This window comes from Diadema antillarum, unplaced genomic scaffold (genome assembly GCF_040938485.1).
Source record: "Diadema antillarum isolate AM-2024a unplaced genomic scaffold, OU_Dant_1.0 seq00001956_RagTag, whole genome shotgun sequence".
Lineage (NCBI taxonomy): Eukaryota > Metazoa > Echinodermata > Echinoidea > Diadematoida > Diadematidae > Diadema > Diadema antillarum.
Genome location: NW_027272616.1, coordinates 138,396 through 161,776, shown reverse-complemented (window position 1 = coordinate 161,776; position 23,381 = coordinate 138,396). Strand labels below are relative to the sequence as shown.

The window sequence follows — 23,381 nt, the reverse complement described above, 5'->3', positions numbered from 1 at the left end:
ATAACAAAATGTACATTGATTATCTCCTACAAAACCAAAAGAAAATAACTTAGCTTTTGTATATATTAAACCATACAACATTTTATATTGAAATTCACGCAGTTTACAATCAAGAGTAGACTTCCGAGGCCTCAGAAAAATCAATCTAATGTCTATTTCCTCAAAATTATATAAACCAACTAAATTATTATATGCTGATGATGTTTCAATTCCATCCCTCATCAATGCTTTAAAAATACGTTTTGATGTTATATCCTGTATATGATATATTTTATTCTGCAAATATAATTCAATTTTCAGTTGAGTATCCTCCATATTCATTTCTCGCTTTAATGTACCTTTCCATGATGACGGTAAAGCTAAAAATATTTCAAACATTTTTCCAATCATTTCTTCACTAAATCCTAATCTTAAAAACTCCCTTCTCCCTTTAAAGTCCCCATTTACATCTACCAAATGATGAACTTTATATACATTCCTAAGAATTAACTCTTTATCAAATATTGTATGTCCATCAATCAAAATAAATTTATTATTAAAAATTACCTCATTCCTTTTTGAATCCTCTTTCAGAATCAAACTTCTACTTCCCATCCAAACCTGCAACATATCATCATAAAATTCTGGTAAAATTAGCCTCAACAACCCTAAAATTGCCTTACTATAAAAAAATCAAAATACCTCCCACCGATTTAGTGAAAAACTTAAAACATAACTTCCACTTCATACTATGATCCCCAGAAATCAAACGCTTAATCCACATAATCCACTATTGCCCTAAAGCATCGATTCAACTACAAATCTGAAATTCGAACTTTTGCCATTTTCGAGTTACTTCCTTCTTGCCTGATGTTTTTTTTTATTCAGTGACAAAGAAAATAGTGCAGACTCCCGAGGTATGTTCGTAAAGCTTTGAATTCAATGACAAAGAAAAGCTCTGAGTCTTTACAGGTTTCACAACTCCCAATTATCGGCTGTTGGAAATTCAAACTTTGGAATTTGAAAATCGAAGTTCAAATCTCAAAGCCAAAAAACAGTAGAAGTAGTATACCTAGCAGTAGAAGTGGTAAAGGTGGTCTTGGTAGTAGTAGTAAGTAGTAGTAGTAGTAGTAGTAGTAGTAGTAGTAGTAGTAGTAGTAGTAGTAGTAGTAGTAGTAGTAGTAGTCACTGAGTAGTAGTAGTTGTGGTAGTAGTAGTGGTAGTAGTAGTAGTATAGTAGTAGTAAGAGTAGTAGTAATAGTAATAGTAGTAGTAGTAGTAGTACTAGTAGTAGTATAGTAGTAGTAAGAGTAGTAGTAGTAATAATAATAGTGGTAGTAGTAGTAGTAATAATAATGATAGTGGTAGTAGTAGTAGTAGTAGTAAGAGTAGTAGTAATAATAATAATAATAGTGGTAGTAGTAGTAGTAGTAGTAGTAGCAGTAGTATAGTATCAGCAGCAGCAGTAATACTAAAAGTCGCAGAATTATTGGCAGCATTAATGATTTGCGTCAGTGATACCTATGATCGAAGTATATAAAGCAGTAATGAGATCAAAACTTGCAAAAGTAGCGACAGTTGAGAGCCCTCGAATACATAGACATTAAGATGATCAAAACATGGTTAACATTACGAGTGAAAGCGATAGTACCAACGGTTGTAGCAAAAGACGAGTTATATGAAATCATACTCTACGTCTGTGTTTCAGTAGAACACATGGACTTCAAGTAGGTATAATCTTAGTCGTGACAGACGCGAGCGTGATGCTTAGATATCATAGTGGCTGGTGTGCAAATAGCAGATGAGCAGATGTAGTTTAAAAATGGTATGGAAAGTTAGATGATGTCACGAAATTGGTGAAAAACATTTCGCATCAACAGGAAAGAGACAGAAAGTACACGCTCTCAAGGTTGCGTATAATAACTTAATATACAATGCTGGGAAATAGCAATATTTTTATTTCAACAAATCAACTTCATCATAACAGTTATTACACAAAATGAATATTCTATAGAAGCTGAGAGAGAACGATAAAACCTCGCTAATCAGCTTTACTTGAGGACTGCCTTTGTCAGGAGAGTCGGTTTCAGGGAAAATTAAGCGTCAAATACCCAGCGGTCGCCATGGTAACCTATTGAAACTCCCTCCTCCCAGGGGATGCTAATCTCTTATCGTGTTTTCTCGTGCGATCTTGGAGGCGCAAAGGAACTATAAGGGGAGCAGCGAAGCACCATGTTCCCCCTTTTCTATGGTGTTTGTTTGGTAGTTTATTTTTCCGTGAGAAAGTCAGGTTATTGCAACACATGATTATTGTCCACTAGAGCTGGAGGTTCCAGAATAATACCACTCTATTAACGCTATAAGACATTAGACATCCACGTTAAAGGTTGACGTTCTGAGTGTTTCGAGATGCAGAATGAAACTAAGGTATGGAGTTTTCTTCTCAAACCATCAAGGGCATTTCTCAAGTTTTCTATTCACTTGAACAATAAAACAAAAGAGACGTTTCAGTTTAAACTGAACAAAAATATACATACCTCTGGAAATGTGATACAGGCAGAAGAACAATTAAAAAGCAAGTTAGATTGGATGTAAAGGTAAAGTTTGACTAATGAGTAACTTTTCTTTTTAGTCACCATCCTGATGAGGGCACAAGTCACATATTTGGTCATGTGATTTTGACATTTCTTGCAAAACAAGTGTCTGAAAAAAGAATACTTAAGTATTACACTAATGAATGAAAGAGTGAAGTTCATTTGTCCTATAGGACATGATTGTGCAAGTACAAAATAATACGGAGGTTACCTGTATGTCGGATACAGGTTTGTGTGTGTGTGCGTGTGTGTGTGCGTGTGTGTGTGTGTGTGTGTGTGTGTGTGTGTGTGTGTGTGTGTGTGTGTGTGTGCATTAAATAGGATAAAAAACAGTTCTTGCGAAAAGACTCTCCGAATGATCTGTACACTCATTGGTGACTTGCATTGATTCGAAAAGGATGATTTTTTCCTCCATCGCTATGACGTAATTTGTATTTGAACGTAATGAATGTTTGCATATTTCCTTTTCATCAAACCAGATGTTCATTATATTTTATCTTTCTCTTTTGCCCACATTTTGTTTTTCCTATAGTTGTATAACACCCTAATAACACGTAGAGCATCACGAAAACAAGCAAAAAACCATCAGGCAGATAGGTAGTTCATATTACAGGGAGAACTGTTGTATCGGAATGGAGAAAAATTGATAGATAGGAATATAGATAGACAGACAGATATATAGAAAGGTATGTATAGACGATAGATAGATGGAAAGATAGAAAGATAGATAGACGATTAATTGATGGATAGATTGATTGATAGGTAGATGACTGGATAGACATACAGATAGCTATATTTCAATCACCAAGCGATACAATGATGACAAGGCGTTTCACCACACCCAGTCAGTTTTACTCGGTTTTTACCCGTTCAATTCCGCACTCTCACCTTTGCTCCAACGAGGAGGTAGAGAAGCTGATGCGTTAAGGTGTAGCCATGGCAACGACGGAGGAGACTCTCTATGCAGTGATCCTCGACTGAGCAGCTCGAATTAGACGTGGATGACCTGCGGCGAGTAAGGCAAGACGGGGTTCGAGATGCTCAATTTTCACGGTGTCCGAACAAGAAACCTCAAAGGCGGACCATGTTTTGGTTGAAGAGAATCTAAGCACACACACGTGCACGCACACGCACACACACACACACACACACACACACACACACACACACACACAAGAATACTAGTATGCATTCGCAATGACTTGGCTGAGTCTGAAGGATGCAAAAGAAGAGAGAGAGAGGGAAGAGCGGGAGAAAGGGAGGGAACGGGGGAGGGAAGGGTCAGAGGGAGAGATTTCATGAGAGAGCATGAGATCAAGAGAGAGATTTATCCAGAAACTTGCGAGAGAGAGGGGAGAGAGGCAGAGACAGAAAACATAAGAGGAGGAGAGATGAACGGGACGGAGACAAACATACAGAGATAAATGGATAGATGACAGATATAGAAAGATAGATAGATAGATAGATGGATGGATGGATAGATAGGTAGATAGATAGATAGATAGAAATAGATAGATAGATAGATAGATAGATATATGGAAGGATAGATACAAAGACAGAAAGATGGATTGATAGATAGATAGATAGATAGATATATAAATAGAGAGATAGATAGATAGATGGATGGATAGATAGATAGATAGACAAACAGACAGACATAGAGACATGCACGCAAACGATAGTGAAACTCGGCATTTAAACATATGTAATTAAACACTCGTTCTAGTTTGCAGTCTCACTCATATAATTCGACCTCTACGAATGTGACCTTGTCACATTAGCGACCAAATGTCATGAATTGTAACGATAATACTCATCCATGTCAACCTTCATGTATTATGTTCCATGGTCGTATACCGTTATGTACCCTTTCCGCATTACCCTATGCTACATACGTGGTCATTAATATCCAATCCTTGAATGCCTTTCATGCGGTCTGTTACGCGAGTTAATCCTCCACCAGATTGCTTCTAACCTTATGTTAGGCAGAGATTATTGTAGTTTCTATGACGTTAATTACAAATTTTCTAAAGCACTATTCAAAGCAAGTTATGTTTCTTATTACTTTTCGAGAATATTGCAGAACTATCGTAGCAGTGTCCACATGTATGTATAGATGTGTAAGTTTGCTTATCATCAGGTTCCATTGTGTTTAATTTGGGGATTTCCTTTCTCTGAAGCTTATCAGTGTTACCAACAGTGACACAAAATAGCAAGAGAGGTTATCAGAAAAGTGTCAAGTAGAAACAGAAAAAGCCACATTTTATTCTATAACTATATTTTTAATACTAACCAGTACCATTATCGACCATCAGAAGAATTCGAAGAGAAAAACTATGAAATTTTACGTGCACAAAAAGAAAGAATAAAAAAAAGAGCAGAAGAGGCGTAGACAGGTAGATAGAGAGGTACTAAGTATTCCCTAGATGGACAGAGAGTGAGAAAGGAGAAGGCACAGAATGATGCAGATGTTAATAGAGAGGAATAAAGATAGACAAAGACATTATTAGACGTGGCACCGCGAGGATTTAGAGAACATCGTTAAACAGGAGACTATAGAAAATTGACACGGACCACGCTCATAAAGTAGAACACCAACATCAACAGACAGGCTTGCATTTCACCCAATGCTTCAAGGGAAGCACATGTGACATATACGTTTTCGAAGTATTACTCTTATACTGTTAAGACCTGACAATAAGCGGGTTATTATTGATGGGTCAGAAAACAACATTTGTGTGTGTGTGTGTGATGTGCGTGTGTTTATCGTTCAAACTGGACACACTCGCGTTGTGTAGGCCCACATTAGTGTATGATAATGCGTCTCATCACTTGTAATTAGGCCAGGATATTTAATTAGGTTAGTAATGAAAAAAAAACACCACACTTATTTTTTTCTGGTGTGATGTGACAAGTGTTTATCTTAGAAACTGAACACACTTGCATTGCATATAAGCGTATAATAATGGTTCTTCTCCATATCACTTAAACTAGTGGAACGGGTGGGGGGGGGGGGGGTTGATTTTGCCTATACCAACCAGAAACCGCAGTCATTAAACCAAAACAAGATGTTAACCCTGAAGGAGAAGTAAATGACCAGCGTCGATAAATAATGAAACCTCCCCCATGCTTTTCATTAAGAACCCCTTTTATATCTTCATCCCTTTTCCATCGCCTCCATTCCGTCTCTTTCTGTCTCTACTTGTCTGTTTGATGTGTCTTGATCCCCTCCCCCTGTCTCTCTCACTTTCTGCTTCGGTGTGACAAATTCACGACACGATCCATGCATTTTCATGATTTCCAGCTTTATACAGCAAAGCTGACGAGCTTGACATTTGGTAGCGAATTTAAAGGGAAAAAAGAAACAGAAGATTTCAAGAGAACAGAAATCACACTAGCGCCTACTCTAGCTGCATATCAGAGAAAAGCATTACTTTTTCAGTGTGTGCTCATGATTATAATTATTGCATGGACGTCGGTCATACTTGATATGTCAGTGTTCATTAAAACTTTCGACAAGTACTGTAGTGTTTGTAATTGTTTTTGTTCGCATACTAGTAACCAGTGGTAACATAATAATATTCAAATTTGAAGGAATAAGTCAATGGCACAAATCCAGCATTGACAATACTACTGAACGGCTAAAGAGGCATAGCAAATGCATGATCTTTCCAGTAGGCCTACCCATCAAACTGAAATACATGCTTGCCGCAGGGATACAGCAAATGCATTATTTTGGGAGCCTTTTTGTTTTAGTACACATCAAACCTGATAAAGATTTACACAAGGAACAACAAAAGTAACACGTGATTTTTTTTCTGAGGCGTTCAGCTACGAAGAGCAGCGGACAGAAAGATCTATTGTTTGATCGAAGCACGGCACTGAGTGGCGTCGGCGTTCGTTTTGCGAAAGTAGCGCGGCATATTATATCAAATGACTAAAGAAAAAAAATGCTCTGCGGGGTTATGGCATAGCTTTTAAGGGGTACATTTCTATTGTATTGTTTCACGGTCCATTACATGTGATATGACGAGACAAGGCAGTGTGTTAATAACATTTGTTTTTCGCTTCTTCTTTTTTCAGCGTCCATGACATTCTAGCTGCCCGAGCTGGTTCGGTATTAGAGTGCCGTCGATTGTACGAGCTCGCATGACTTTCATTAGCTGTACCATCCGCTCCCCACCGCAACGATCTCAACTTTCCGGATATTGGAAATGTTGCCCGCAACTTTAGAGGCAAGGACGCTCCTTCCGATGGAGCAATAAGGTAATTTGCTCCGATGACACCGGTTCATTATCATCATGGATACGGCGTTTCAACGTATATGCGTGCTTCAGGTGGTTCAATAATTTACCATCATCCCCCCCCCCCCACCCACATCCCCCCAAAAAATACACAACACAAACAACACACAAACACAAAGCACGAACACACACACGCACACACATCTTTCTTTCCCATTCAAATTCAATGTTGATTCTTGTTTCGATTAATTGCCGAAAAAACGTTTAGAAACCTTTAGAATAGATAGTTGATTGGGCTCAAGTCTGTAAGATGGGGTTTGCGCGATCGTAGCCAGTGATAACAGAGACCTTGCAAACGGAGGGAAAGAACGAAGGCAATATCATTCATGTTTATTGTGTGATTTGGACAATGATATTATTCTTATCGCTACGTAAACAGTCAAGACCCGTATTTTGAGTCTGGAATTGTAAATGCCACGTTCTATCTCTAGCTCACATCGCAATAACGAAAGCGTGATTTGGCATCAGTGCACAGCGAATTGACATGTGCAATTATCTCCGATCTGTTTAACATATAATATCTGCGGGAAATCAGTAACAAATACTGTAAGGTCATACATGTATTTTTATGTCACTTCGTCAAATATTCATATTCGAGCGAACAAGCCACGCATTGGTTTTGTCATTTTTATCACGTGCTTGTCTATTTCAACACACTATATCCCTATGTTGTACAGTAGGTATGGCTTCATGTGTGTACAGTTTAAAACAAGTGACGTAGAGCCTCTGGGTTTACATGGGTAAAGATGACGATGCATTGCACTTTATCATATTGGTTTATATTTCATATATTTTGTCCTATTTCATGCATTTTTTTTATTGATAAATACAAATATAAATTGAAATTACTCTTATGATAATAGATAAGTTAATAGGGTCTTCAGGGCAGCCTCTTCAGTGTTGCCACTGCTCTACCATCAGAGGGGTCTGCCATTATTATTGAAATTGAATATAATGTTGAATGATTATTGGTTTAAGGATTCGTGGTGTAGTTGTTGTTGTTGTTGTTTCCTAATATTCACTAAAGACAGATGACGTAACAACAACGACTCAACCACTGAATAACAAGATATCACTATAATAATACAAACAACGTACTGCGGGTTTGGTAGCAAATTGGCAATACACTCGTCAGAGACTGTCTCGTTCCAATACGGCTCTCGACACTCGACGTCCTCTGCGTTGCCGGCTCCCAACGACGGCGGGACGGCCAGCGTCTTGGGGAGCTCGTCCCAGTTGAAGGCTATGTCGAGGACACCAACGATCCCTGAGTCGAGGAGAAAGGTTATACGATCACTGATATCAAAGCAATTCTTGCAGATGGACCTATTTTCAATCTAACTTCTCCTAATTGGCATGTATTTATATTACTTATGCAGAAGACTGCTGGTGTATGAATTGCAGAGCATCAAAGACAACGCAAACTTGTACAAAGGACAACCAGAAACCAAATAATAAAATCATTTTTTTAATGTAAAGTGTTAATGTTTGATTGAGAGAGTTTATTCCTGGTTTCTTAAAAGTTAAAATGTGTGTCTGTGACACTTAGAGAAAAATGAGGAACACAAGTTATAACTGACATTTCACAGGGTTTTACTCGAGACCTATGATCCATCATAATTATTAGCATCATCTTGATCTTAGCTAGAAAATTAAGTATGGTACCAGATCAGACCCCTTCCCCTCCATCTACATGGTTAGCTAAAAACCTAAATAGACAATGTTATAAACTCAAACTAGCAAAAAAAGAATAAGGTCAAAGGGGGGGGGGGGTGACGAAAAGGCATAGCAAATGATGCAGCTGACTTCTGGATGGGCTATGCGTGCAAACACAATTCCTTTAAAACAGCCCTTTAGGTAAAATGTAAAGTGTGTTTTTTCTTTCTTTTTTTTTTCTTTGTGAGATCAGTGACAACATAAATACACACTGATGCTATCTTGGGGATGCTTTTCGCTGAGGTGTGGAAGAGAGGTCCGGATGACGTCATCGGCTTTTCGAATAAGTGCCAGGATGGCAGGAGATAATCCCCTCATTTCTCCTCCTGTGTACTGCAGCGCCACCGTGAGTTGATCTGGAGGGGAAACAAGATCGTCTACAATCGGTTACGTTGAATGTAATATTAGTTAAAACGTACATTGCAGAAGGCTACACACCTTTACTTTTTTTCCATTGTTCAACAATATGAGATTACCAATATACTTTGTGTTATGTATTACTTTTATTTGATGGAAATAAAATAGAATTGAATTGGCTTCAACAGAATTGAATTGAATTTGACTTAATTGACTGTATACAGTATATCATCATTCTACAGTACTTATGCTGTGAATCGCGAAATAAAAGCCTAATTATGGTACAACGTACTTAAGGATGTCTCCTGTATTTCATTCATTTGTTTTTAATTTCAACAAAAGCATAAATGTACAAAGCATAAAATCATGTTTAAAATACACGTTTCAAATACCTATGTAAGAATACCGTATAATCGCACAATTGATAACTTTAGTTTTTAAACTAGGAATACTGAAGGATGCATGAAATTTACCGAATAATGTTGAAATGGAAAATACTTAAAAGGCTATATTGACAGAATGCAAGAGAAGTCAATGATTTTTGTTCAGACGGCCTTGAAGATGATCCTTCTGCGTCATGGTAACCGTCATTCAAACCTGCCTGGTAAGAGTTTCACATCTTCTGTAGATAGCCGTAGATAAAAATTATCAACTATAGTGTCCCACACAGCATTATCTGTATGTTAACCTCTCTCTCTCTCTCTCTCTCTCTCTCTGTCCTGTATTATTGTGACGAATGTGTCCCCTGGCCCGTTTGCCTCGCTGTGGGTATTATGATTGCAATGTCTCGGGAAATTAAGTGAGTATGAACATTATCATCTGGGACAACAGGCTGTCAGAATACATATTAGCATGATTATGATTTATTGGAAACAATAAAACCTGGCAGATGATATGGGAGGACATCATATCCACGCTAGCCATCATGGAGGGTTAAAAACTCATACAATTTTAATGGAAATGGATTTTGAAAGGTTTGTCGCGCTGCGCGCGTATCATTCGTAAAGAGGTTAGATCAAATATAAGTGAGCTAGTAATAGATATCAGGGCTACATTGTTGAGTGGGCGTTGAAAAGAAAGAGATAGCGGAAGAGAGAGAGAGAGAAAAGAGGGGTAGGGAGGGAGAGAGAAAGAGAAATGCCAATGTCTCTGGTGAGAGAACTTTTGTAGCTGTCACTTGAGACCCTGTCTTCGTCTTGAAAGACTCAAAAGTATCTCGACGATATACTGTACACGACATTATTAGTGGGATCGCCGTTGGAGAAAGAGCTTTCATGCTAATACGCTTTTAACAAATTAGTGCTCGGCCTCCCATTGGTGATATTGTGTATTTGAAGACGCAATACACCGACGCCTTCCTAACATTTCTTCAGGCTCTCTCTCCTCTCTCCCTCTTTCTCTTTCTTCCATTCTATGACGCTATGATAAACCTCCCCACGGAGGTGATCATACTACTTTATTATCTATTTCTTAGTTCTGTGTGATCGCTGTCATATTATCTTCGTCGCTGGAGTCAATATTTATGGAGCGAAGCCAAGGCGAGCTGATGTCGGTATTATGGTTTTTGTCACCGAGGATTAGCATCATCGTATTGTGAAGTGTTTATTTAGGTGCAAACACGTCGACTTTTCCAATTCGGGTCCATATTATTCTCTTATGAAGAAAACCAATGCAAGTCGCCTGTAATGGCTTCACTCTAGGCTGTGGTAAAAGCAACTGCAACGTATAAAATATGTAACGACATCGTATGTTTTTACTTTGATGCTGCTGATGATGATTGTTATCATTATAGGTTTATTCGGTACTAAACATGGTAGCCAGAAGGCCGAATAAGAGGCTAAGTTAGACTCGTGGAAGGGTATAAAGGAAAATTATACAACAGCGCACTTTAACTATATACATGTATAAAAGACGTTAAGTATGATTATCTTTTTCTTCCCATTTGACCCCTTTATTGTTAAACTGAATTAAATTGTTGGCTTACAATATGAATTATTTTGACGTTCTGCTTGACTCTTTCAGATTTTTTTTGACGTTACATTAAGAAATCATAATTAATATCACTTAAGAACGGAAATCGGCCAATAATATTGACATTTCTTGGTCATTACCGTATAAGAGCGAAACTTTCCCTGACAAAGCATTGAATGTGTGTGAGCACTCTGCATTCATGATACATTTTTTGTGTGAATTTACATTTTTTTTCTCTCTCACGCACACACACACATACTTTCCCCTCTAGCTTTCATAGGCGTGTGTATATTGTATATATATACATATATATATGTATATGTATACATATATATACATATATATATCTACATTGAGTGAGTTGTCCACGTGTTGGTGTAATAATATCATCAAGATTAAAACTGCTGTTGTTCTCTCAGAATCAAGAACTCTTGAGAAAGAGCAAATCGCTCGAAAATTTGTGTGCCGAAATAAACTGTTGGTGATTACAGCATGAACTTGGTTTCCGTTTTATTTTTGATGATATGATATGATATGATATATATATATATATATATATATATATATATATATACTATATAATATATTCATGCTTGAGCGATGTGTTTAGGCGAGGAATTACAGATTTTCTACACGCACAGAGAGAGAAAAAGAGAGTTTGAGTGTGTGTGTGTGTGTGTGTGTGTGTGTGTGTGTGTATGAGAGAGAAAAAAGAGTGGGATGGAGACAGAAAACGACGAAAGGGGGAAAATAGGTTTTCTATAAATGTAAAGGTATATAAATGGCAAACATCCACGCGGCCGCTGCAGCTCCTTAATATTCTCTTGAAATTTATAGATTTGCTCCTCCTTGCCTGAATCCCCATCCCCATTTCTCCCTCCCCCATCTCTCCCCACCCCCCCCCCCCCCCCCCCCCCCCACCTCTCTCTCTCCTTTCCCACCATCCGGTCACGATACAGGAAGGTGTCTGCAAATATTTGGCGTGCAGTAAGAACAGCTAACGTCATTGAAAAGATGTCTCTCTGGTGTACAAACAGAAGCACGAACAGCTTTGAAAGACAAGATAATATGTCACCTGCACACACAAATAGCAGCGGGTCCACAAATTAGCCCTAAAACTTTGATGGCCAGCAAATCGACATCGGGTCTGCATATCCGTTAAAAAAGTGGCGTTTTAAACTGAATAAACGCAAGGTTTTACCCGGTTTAAATCTTCAAAATTTTACGTCCTTACATGAATGGGGGATGCCGATATTTCATACAAGCAAACAATTATAGATGAATATAGTAATCTCAACTCCAATACATTAATTTAATTCTCGTTTACTATATGCTCATCGTCTGAAGTTTGATGAAATTATAGTAGCCGGCCTGCAAATAGCATCCGAAGACATTCAACGTCCGTTCAAGTTGAAGTGAAATTGCCATCCTTGCAAAATGGGAAAGTATAAAAGGCTTAATCACAATCAGACAAATCATATCTTATTCCTTCGTAAAAATCGAATGTCAGTTCAAGTAGAACTGTCATTTGAAAGTGGTAATCGAAGCTGTGAAACGACCTACAATATGATACTAATCAAATGGCTGCAAGTTCGATCGAGCAACACAATAAATTGGGTGTCTCTATAATATGCGAGAAGTTTATTTTGCGTCAAACCAGAGATCTGAAAATAGAGCCACCTTGTGTCTCTTGAAAGGGGAATATTCATGGAAACGAAAGAAATAACTAAAAGTGACAGCAGACGAGACAAGAAACAGAAAAAGATTATAGATACAGAATGCTAGACAAACCAAGCATGCTCCTTTTATGAATTTATTTCAAGCTATTTCCATAAAAGAAAAGCCAAGTCTTCGTAACCTGCAGTACAAGAGTCAACAGTCAAAACGGCTAGGCCGTATACCATAACCAAGAGGCGTGAAATTTCATCAGATAACGATCGATTTTCCCCCTGTTTCATGCCGCTAAATGCATACCGCAAAAACATGCGGATTCACAGAACAGGATGGGGAAATTCAGGACAATTTTTTTTTTTTCACTCTGCCAAGAAAACCACTTGGTAAACAAGTTGATAAAACAGGAAAAAAATTAAGAGTATTTTAGGAAAATGAAATTAGGTCAGACATACACATAAAAAAGAACGCACACACACACACACACGCACACACACGCACACACACACAAACACCACGTAAGCACGCATCACATGGGTTCAAAAATACACATGAAAGAAACTATCACGTACACATACGTGTACACCTATGTATATAAAAAGCACATCACGCATTTAAAAAGCACCAAAAAAAAAAATCACAGAAATGCATATACATCACAGAAACAAGCGTTATCAATAATACATACGTCACAGAAACACATAATCACACACTAGTTATCACCAGGCAACTCTTAACTGTCGAATGTATCACCCAGTGTTTCCCATCTCGTCCCATCTCACCACTTGCTTTCATTGTTTTTAAGAGTGAATATCTTTTCAAAGGATTTTTTTTTAAATTCTCCGCGACATCATTACGTTATTTTCTCCTCTTATTATGAAAGTTCTATAAGTAAATCAATCAGCTTTCCTCCACTTACGACAGACCATAAAGACATCAGAAATAGACACGACATAAACACACACATCACAGAAACACACATTGTACACCCATTTCACAAAAACGCACATCATTATACAAGCACATAATATTATCACACATGGTATTGTATACTCATCAAAGAAACTTATCATAGGCCTATAGACATTATCATACATCACAGAAACAGACCTCAGAGATACTTACAACCTACACTTAAGAGATGTACACACATCACAGACACACAAGCCCACCTTTTATATATATATATATATATATATATATATATATATATATATAAATTACATATATAATATATATACATAATTTATCATATACATATATGATTTATATATATAATTATATATCTATATATATATATATATATATATATATATATACATACATATATATACATAAAGATACAAAGATTTTTACTATGAAGACAAGAGTTATCGCCTGTGCAAAATCAGAACGTCGATCTGTGTCTGTGTCTGTGTCTGTCTATGAATGCAATGTAATACTTTTTTTTCAAATAGATTAATGTATGATTACTGTCAGTTTAGTAGACAATTATCATTGTATAGAGAGTACCAGTAAAACAAAAGAATACGACTGGGATGCGTTGAAGTGCAATATACATGGAACAGCGTCAGATTGCCGTGGCAATTACGTCATTCAATGTACAAGCTTGTAAGAGACAGAGGTATTGTAATGGGAAATAATTCATGTATACACACATCAAAAAGAAAATACATAGTGATTGAGTAATGTGTGTCATTAAATTTCGTAATAAAGACAGATATTTGGTAATTTACTGCCCCAGACATTCTGCACTCTACAGTTAAATAACGTAGAAACGAAGATGTATAGAGAAGGAAAGCAGGAAAAAAAAACACGGGGTGGGGAGTGAAATAGGAATGACTGAGGAAAATAGGCGGGAAAGCAGAAACAGAACGAGCTGGAAAAGGGAGGTATCGAGTAACTTAAAACCGAGATACGAAGAACCGAGGCAGGAGTACGATGAGGGAGAGCTTAAAGGTGAAAGGCAAATCAAGTAAGTATCGACCTGCTGGTGGTGGAATATTAGGTTCGTGGTGTCCCCCGGGGCCTCCGGGGGAAAGAGAATAGCTCACTTCGGGCGTCGTGTCAGTTACACGTGGGATGGCATTCTGTCAACATGTTTGTTCAGCACGTTCATTGTTCCATGAATGATACCTCCATCAAAATATCTGGCGGTTTAGTTATCCATTTCCATCATTAAAGAATAAAGAGAAATATTGTATATGTTTACATTCGCAATGTTGTGTATCAATCTGAAGGATGTATATCTAGAATCAACTTCAGTTTGAACACAAAGTTTGTTGAGTTATTGTTTCTTAGAAACTAAATGAAACGTTGTCTTGTATCATGTAAACCAGCTTTCCAGTCTTTGTGAGTAACCGTTATTTTTTTATAAAGTCATGTAAGTCAGACATGTAGAAATATATATACATACGAAGACAATGTATATCTATACCGTTGTGCTCTGTGTAAAAAAAAACAGAAATGATCAACAAGGATTCAGATTTTGAGCCGATTCACACTCTGTACTCTGGAAAAAAAACAACTCCACATACACCTTGAAATGCAGACTACACGAAAAATAATTGAATTTATGAACACTAGTTATCACCAGGCAACTCTAAGCTGTCGAATGTATCACCCAGTGTTTCCCATCCCGTCCCATCTCACCACTTTATGCTTTCATTATTTTAAGAGTGAATATCTTATCAAAGGATTTTTTTTTTAATTCTCCGCGACATCGTTACGTTATTTTCTCCTTTTATTATGAAAGTTCTATGAGCAAATCAATCAGCTTTCCTCCACTTACGAAATGTGCCACTATCAGAACATTTACCATAGATATAACAGCATACTCAAATATAATATTATCACACCACTTTCCTTTCCCGCTAATAGCATCACTGAAAGGGAAGACCATTCATCCTCGCCTGCTTTTTCCCCTCCCTCCCGCTAGTTGGTTAATATCAAATCGTGTTCACCGTCAAGCAGATATATCAAACACTGAAGGATGATGGAGTGTGGCCGATAATGGATCGTCATCATCACAAAAAGAGTATAAAGAGAGAGACTGACTGTAAATGGCACCGAGGTTCGTGTTTCATATCGGTGCGATGTTGATGCAGACTTCTGCTCGACAATCATAATCTGAATCGGGTCATCGTCACTATAAAGCTGACACACATTATGCGTCAAGCACATTAGGAAATCATTCCTCATTATTTTTGTGCTTTCAGAATGTATACCATTTTCTATTCATGTCTGGTAACCTTTGGAAGTTTCTAAATTGCTTTGATTACATCGTTATCAGGATTATAGACTACTCTATGAGACGCATCGGGGACTGAATACCAGTTTGCTCTTTTCGTGTGGAATATATCGTACATAGCAGAGGACCAGTAACTGTTGCTACAAGCGAACACCAGGGCTGCCACGATGGACCACTGGAATGAGTCCAGTAGGTACGATGAGCCTCCTTACACATCGTATTACGCCATCCACCAGTTTGTGATGTTGGGACTTAGTGTCCCGATGATCTTCCTGACGGTTGCTGGCAATGCTCTCATCCTCATGGCAGTGAGGACGGATCCGGAGCTACGGAAACCAAACTACTATTTCCTCAACAGTCTGGCAGTTTCTGACCTCCTGACGGGACTAATTGCCATGCCTTGTACGCTTTACTTCTCCACAGTCATAAACAACCTGACGTGCTCCTCAGTGCAGTCAGTGTACCTAATGACATGGTGTTATTTGTTCATGACAGCCTCCTTCTTTCATCTCGTGGTGATTACCGTGGATCGCCATCTTGCCGTAACGCTCCCTCTGTACTATGTATCCATGGTAACACCCTCTCGGCAAGTTCTGGTGATTGTCTTAATGTGGGCAGCCGGGTTCGTGACTATGGTAGTGATCATGGTCAGCAACGGACGAATCACACAATCCGAGAAACCGATCTGCTCCGTGTGGCGGTACATTGAGATATTTGACAAACGGATATACGTCGCGACTGGAATGACGGCTATCATCCTTGGTGTGGTCCTCATTGTTCTGAATCTCCGGATACTCCGAATAGCCTTGCATCAGTCCAGGCGAGAACTTGGACAGGTCAATGCCGTTCGCGCAAACCAGTTGGACCCAAGCCCTAGATCAAGTAGTCCTCGGGTTAAGGCGGTTCGTACCATTCTCTCTCTGGTTGGAGTCTTTTGCGTCACTTGGTTGCCACTTTGCCTGCGAATGATCGTACAGTCAGTGGTGGAATTGAGCACGGCCATTTCCCTTGCGCTGATCGACTTGTCTTTAGTGCTGTGGCTAAGCGGTTCTTTTATCGACCCCCTGGTGTACTGCCTCAGCGACAGCACTTACAGGAAGGCACTGATCAAACTTATCGCACCAATGCAGCACTGCAAATCATCCTCAAGGATCCATGCCGTTCAAGAGCAAGCCGAATAGCACTCATTATTTTGTCTGATTCAACTTCTTTTAACTACTCGTGTCACACGGGCTTGCATACGCTGCTGTAAATATCGCCAAATTTGTCAAGTAACCTTTTACGCGTTGAAAAACTAAATCAGCAGTATACGTTTGTGAAAGTTGCGTCTTGTCTGATATTGCCAATGTAGTATTTGGATTCAGTGGCAACCTCTATTTCAGACGTAACGAGCATGTTTCATGTCTTCTGCAATATATTCCGTAATTCATTCTACAACATTTCCTTAGGGTAGGCAGTGATTCGGTTTCCCAAACTTCGCAGACTTGAACTGGAGTCAAGTGAAAATCAAGGTGATCAAATAGCCAGATTACGTCCCAATCGGGTCGTTGATTATCTTGATTCTATAATCAAAATACACTACATTCTTGGCATGACTGATATGAATTATTAATTTCTTAACTTAAAGTACTATTAGATATCATTGTATCTATTTCATATGTGGACAACATTCGTTGATAGTAACTAGAGCAGTGGAGAGTATGAGAAAAAGCAGTGTTATGAGGGGTTAGGATAATCATGCCCTGGAATAAAGGTGTACAACTTTGGTGTACTTTACATTGCTTAAATGTATTAATGCAGTACTAGGGCTTACTAGTGCAGTTCAAATGGTTGTATAGAAGCTGTCATTTTGTATTATCTTCGCCGTTTATATTATGTACTACACGTGTATATCATTCTGTATAACGGTTTCATTAATATTATCATCCGGTCGTTGTTATCAGTATGACTATCAAACTTACTCTCGTGAGAACTCACTTTTTCACAAAAAGAAAAAAGGAAAAAAAAAAGATGTGTGACAAAATTTCAAGGTAAAGATTAAAAAGGAAATATGCAATGAATAAACGACGGACACAAGCTGGGCAAGCTGAAAGCATTTTTCCCCGCTTTCGGGCCGGCATTTAATCTTGCGCAATATTGTTGAAAACTTATAAAGATGAAATCCTCAAGCATTACGTGGATTAATGGAGAACGTGTGAAACCGTTCTTCAAAAGTATAGCAACATCGCACTGTTTGTTCTCAAGTGATGTATTTTCAAAATTCAAGTGATGTATTTTCAAAATTTAAGTGATGTATATTCAAAATCTCTTCCATATAATTATGCTTTCCCTTCTCTGAGTTTGTTGTTTTTGAGTACAGACAAACGATATAGTGAATGCTGGTCTGGACAATAGCAGTGAAAAGGGGCCACTAAAAATTGATGTCGGGCCACAAAATTTCCAAAAAGATCATCTTTTGGTAGCCCGATGGGGCAACTGAAATTCAAAATGAATTGTTTTTTTTTCTTTTGTGTCTAAAGACAAGTTTTCCATTGTGTTTATTTTATTTTGTTTTGTTCTTTGCATAATATGTTATACAGTGTTACATGTCTGTAATATTGTATGTATAATGCTAGTATTTTAAACCTGTGTGGACCCCTCTGAAAAACAGCCTCTGGCTGACAAGGGTTTTCCACCCCATGTCTGGAAAATAGAAATTGAATTGAATTGAACTGAATTGAATTGAATGTTTCTTTCCATTTCGGGTCCACCAAAATTAAGAATTTCAAGATTTTAATGGCCCAGAGGAAAAAAGTTAGTGTCTAGAGCTGATGTAAGTATTTGTACGAATGTATGCACGAATATATGCGTATATACTTCACAAATCATATGCGTATGATATATATATATATATATATATATATATATATATATATATATAAGTAACAAAGCTGCAACAAAGTTCATGCTGTATTCACCAACGGTTTATTTCTTCACACAAATTTTCGAGCGTCTCGCCGCCCTTTTTTTTTCGAGACGCTCGAAAATTTGTGTGAAGAAATAAACCGTTGGTGAATACAGCATGAACTTTGTTGCAGCTTTGTTACTTATCTTTTTATCTTGCCAACACGTGGACTACCTTATCAACATATATATATATATATATATATATATATATATATATATACATATACCAACATGTGGTTGTGTGTGTGTGTGTGTGTGTGTGTGTGTGCGTATGATATCCATCGACATGCTGCAAATTGATATGCAGGTCTACATTGTTCTTCAGACCTTCTGGAAGAGCTAAAACATGTGCTCTTTTGACATTGTATAAAAGTTTTATTATAATGATAATTTGTTGGCATTCTCTTTTATATACCTATATGTATTCTTTAGTTTTGCTTACCAGAAGTTTTTACCGAGAATGGCAGAAGGGTGATTTATGTCTTTCAGAACCCCTGTAGTGGTAGTGGTTTTATCGCTCATAATATAACTCCTTGAGTATACTCCGCAAGGAAAGAATGAATTTGGTGTCAAAGCATGTGTGGCGAATGTCACCCTAAATTTACAAATTAATGTGTATTAAGCGCAGCGGCGGTGATAAATTGAATTATTCTTGGAGTTCTCATTCGTTTCAGAAAAAAGAAAATACTTGATGGGACATCTTCAAGTTCATAGGACATCTTCAAGTGCAACTTTCGTGAACTTGAAGTGGCCTCCTCTGTTGTTTTCAACCAAATCTCTCGCCTCCTACCATACCCTATTAGTTTTCCATGAATTTTTGTTGGACACAAGTGATGACAGCTCAACCATTGTCAACTACAGCTTAAGAAATAACTAGATTAAACTGGATTAGTGTTACAACGCGGCAATTAGAAGTAATTGCTTTGTGTAAGCATCTTGGTTCCAACTCCTTTTATTCCATTTCATGTTTCGTGATGTCATGTCCTTTGTACAGATGTATATGATGGAAATAAATTCATATCGAATTATATCACAAGTCATGACAATGACTAATAGTTTCAGTAATCCATTTCGTAATGTCAAAATGTCATCTGTGATAGATATGAAGCTTGTAGAAGTTGAGAGGACCTTCAAGAGCGGGTCAAAACTGTTTATAGAAAACGAAGTCAGTTAAACCCCCATTCTACAGAGATTTGTTCTCATTGGTCACTTGTCTGAAGCAAAGTTTGTGAATTGCTTCAGGCCACCCATCGAGGTGTATCGGATCGCAGTCTGATGAATCCGACCAGTGTTGATCGACTACTGTACAAGGACAGTGTCAGGCATGTCGCGAGTGATCCTCGTCGGACGATCCTGTCTCATCGGATCATGGCCCGCCATGCCCGACGCTGACCTGATAGTCCACCAACACAAGTTGGATAGATCAGACTGACGTGGTCCAATACACTTCGGCTGGAGGCCGGAAGCCAAAAAAAAAATGATAATAAAAAAAAAATGTTGCCTCCGACGAGTAACCGATGAGAGAGAATATCTTTGGAACGGGAGGATAAGTCAGATCAATATTGTGTTGTAATATGACCATAAAAACGATTGCATACATCTCACATTGTTTGCCATTACAGAGTATACGGTCAGTTTGTTCCTTATACATGACTCGCCCCCCATGCCAAATGCTCACAATCTTTAGAAAGCTGATCCAATTATTAAAAGAGATAGAGATAGAGAGAGAGCGAAGAAAGTGGAAAATATTGCTACAACATGAATCTTGCTCTTTATAAGTCAATTGACAAAGTCGCGATGAACTTATATTCCGTATTGGCACAGTCAGACGGTATCGTTTCCTTGAAATGAGTTCAGGTAAAAATGAAAAGTGTGGTCAAGCTTTTCAGACAAGAATTCCGATTTTCCACCTGCTTGTAACTTTGAAAAGAAAGAGCAGAACCTTCGACAATTATGATTTTCGCCGCAATTTCTTAATACTAACAATGTTCTCTTGGTTTGTTCTTATTATTGTTAATAATCAAAGGCGGCAAAGACGGGGATGGCGAACATAAAACTAAAATATTCCACAATCGCCCGTCAGTATGTTGGTCTTTGCTGACCACCGTCTCTTCAAATCACCACTGGCTGTTATTGGCAATACGTGGAATGCACCATTATGACGATCGATCAGAATGTTTTTATTCTATTTCAAGTCTATAGTCTTGGTATACCACGTTTTATTCAGATTCTACTCCTTAATTTTGCAAATGCCAGGACGGGTAAATGATTATTGCAATCAGTACACCTTAGCATAGAAATGGCATGACAGTTCTGTCGTGGTTTGTTTGTAAATGCAGAATACGAAAATAACGCAATCAACAATGTAGGATAAATGACTTCAATACTCTACCTGAGGAAAAAAGGTATAGTTTGAATACGCATTTTAATATTTGTTGTTATAACATAGGTATGTTAAAGAATATGTTGAACGTATATGATAGGCGTCTCTTTTATACGTCATCCAATTGTCCATCCATCAATATCAATACAGCACCTTATCAAAATGTAAATTGACATCATTGTTTCATCAGTTATTCTGACTGATGAGATGTTCTAGAAATTTCAGGCCGTGTCTTTTTTTTTTCATCTGGGTTTCTTCGTTTTTGTTTTTGTTTTTGTTTTTGTTTTTGTTTTTGTTTTTGTTTTTTAGCAGAATGCAGATCAAATGCACTTTCTCTTAAATACGCTGTCTTCTCCGGCACATTATCACAGCAGAAACGACTGTGATACAGCAGCGATAGTTTTAATTGGTTTCGTCTATTCCCAATTATTCCATGTTCCCCTTGTTGTGCTTGTGGCGAGAACAAAGGGACGTTCTGAGAACTTAGTCTGCTAATAAACCCTCTAAGGACGGAGCGAGGTCAGAGGATTATAATAATTTCATACGTCAGAGCATGGATGGCTATCCGTGAATAAGAACTAATTGGCGTGACGAAAAACGGTTACATATTTAAATTTTTTATTGTCATTTTCAATTCTTATAGAAGAAGCAATGGGGAACATTCACTTTGCTGTCAACAGTTTCCCCTCTTCTTATCAGCCCCCTTCTCCGCATGCGTGCTGCCCACTTCCCCATAAGGTCACGTCCCTTCTTTTGCTTTAATTTTCTTTCTTTTCCTCCTTTGTCTCCCTCTCAAACTCCTCTTTCCTCCTTCTTTTTATTTCTTTCCTCCTGCTCTTCTTCTTCTCTTATTTCCTGGTCACTATAGTTACTATGCATTCCTCTGAACTATCTAATAACTAGATTTCAGTGGTGGGTAAACATGACAACAATGCTTCCAAACATTGTTCACGTACACACACACGCAAACACATTCACACAAGCGGTACAAGTTCTGGCGCATTATATGACAATGGATACGGTGATGATTCTGTATGGTCACGTACAGTATTGAGTTGGAGCAGGGAGGTTGGATGCTTCCCACCTCCCTGGTTGGAGTATATAGATACTTTTAAGTGACGCATCAAAATTTGCCATCGCTTACACCTCCCTGATAATAGTAAAATATACAAATCGGGCCTATCTGGCAATCCGATAATAACCCTTCGAAATAGATACTATATTATGGAAGTGAGTCAACCTAATCAAGACTCGGACATAATGATGACTACGGAACTATCAAAGTTCGGATTAATCTTGTCAGTCGCTTAAGGCGAGGTGAAATTTGTTTGTCGTTGTATCATAATTCTTTTCGAGTTATTTCACACATGATTAAACCATCCTTCAACAGGGCGAAATACTGAATCACATAATAAATATGACTGTGTAATAATAAGTTTTTCAGTTGGAAAATCCTTAGTCTGAACCACAAAATCGCCATGAAAGATTACCCGAGAGAGAAACTGGATGTAAAAAGCAAACAGTGGTATAGAAGTGGTTGGGCGATGCATATCTTGTTCAAGAGGGCTAATACCAATAAAACAGCAAAGTTAGAAAGAGCAAGTCAGTTTTATTTCCGAAATATAGAAGGAGAAAGAATGTAGAAATAAATCCTACCTTTGCAGATCTTGGCTCCCAACAATGCATCCAATGTAAGTTCTCCCGTGAATCTCGTATAGAATTCGAGGATTCGGTCAGTAGCATCCAACAAGTGTGTGATCAGCCAGCCGGCCATTTCTACCGGAGCCGCGCTCTCGGCGAGAACGTCGCGCAACAGCCGGCTCCCGCCGCGGCGCAGTCGATGAAATAGCCGTGGATACGGTTGGTGGGAGTGCTCGGATACGCCTTCAAGTTTGAAATTATTCTTTATTGGTGGGTCTTCTAAAGTGTTAATTCCATTGCACACACATACAAAACACAGAGATCCAAGTAACAAATGAAAAGTGGTGAGGGAGTTGGAGGAGACCATAATGTGGGATTTGATAGTTTTATCTTTACGCACTCTCGCGAACGTATACAAAATGTTTTTAATAATAGTATCGTGGTAGATGATTACTAGTTTAATCGTTGAGCTAGGTGAGATGGTTAAGCAGAAGACAATGCTAATGACAAAGCCAGTGTTTACTGCACGCTGATCAAGTTCAACTACGTATCGTTTAAAATTGTAGTTT

General features: G+C 38.1%; 1 protein-coding gene across 1 annotated transcript in view; it reads right to left on the bottom strand.

Moving 5' to 3' along the window:
* Positions 1-22,945, bottom strand: part of LOC139713391 (UPF0764 protein C16orf89 homolog) — a 28,185-nt gene extending 5,240 nt beyond the window's left edge. The window contains exons 1-4 of the mRNA XM_071625127.1: positions 22,828-22,945; positions 8,806-8,949; positions 7,976-8,144; positions 3,462-3,579 (exon numbers count right to left, since the gene is read on the bottom strand). Of these exons, the coding sequence (XP_071481228.1) occupies positions 3,462-3,579; positions 7,976-8,144; positions 8,806-8,949; positions 22,828-22,945 (549 nt within the window). The remainder of the gene's footprint in view (positions 1-3,461; positions 3,580-7,975; positions 8,145-8,805; positions 8,950-22,827) is intronic.
* Positions 22,946-23,381: the final 436 nt, after the last annotated feature.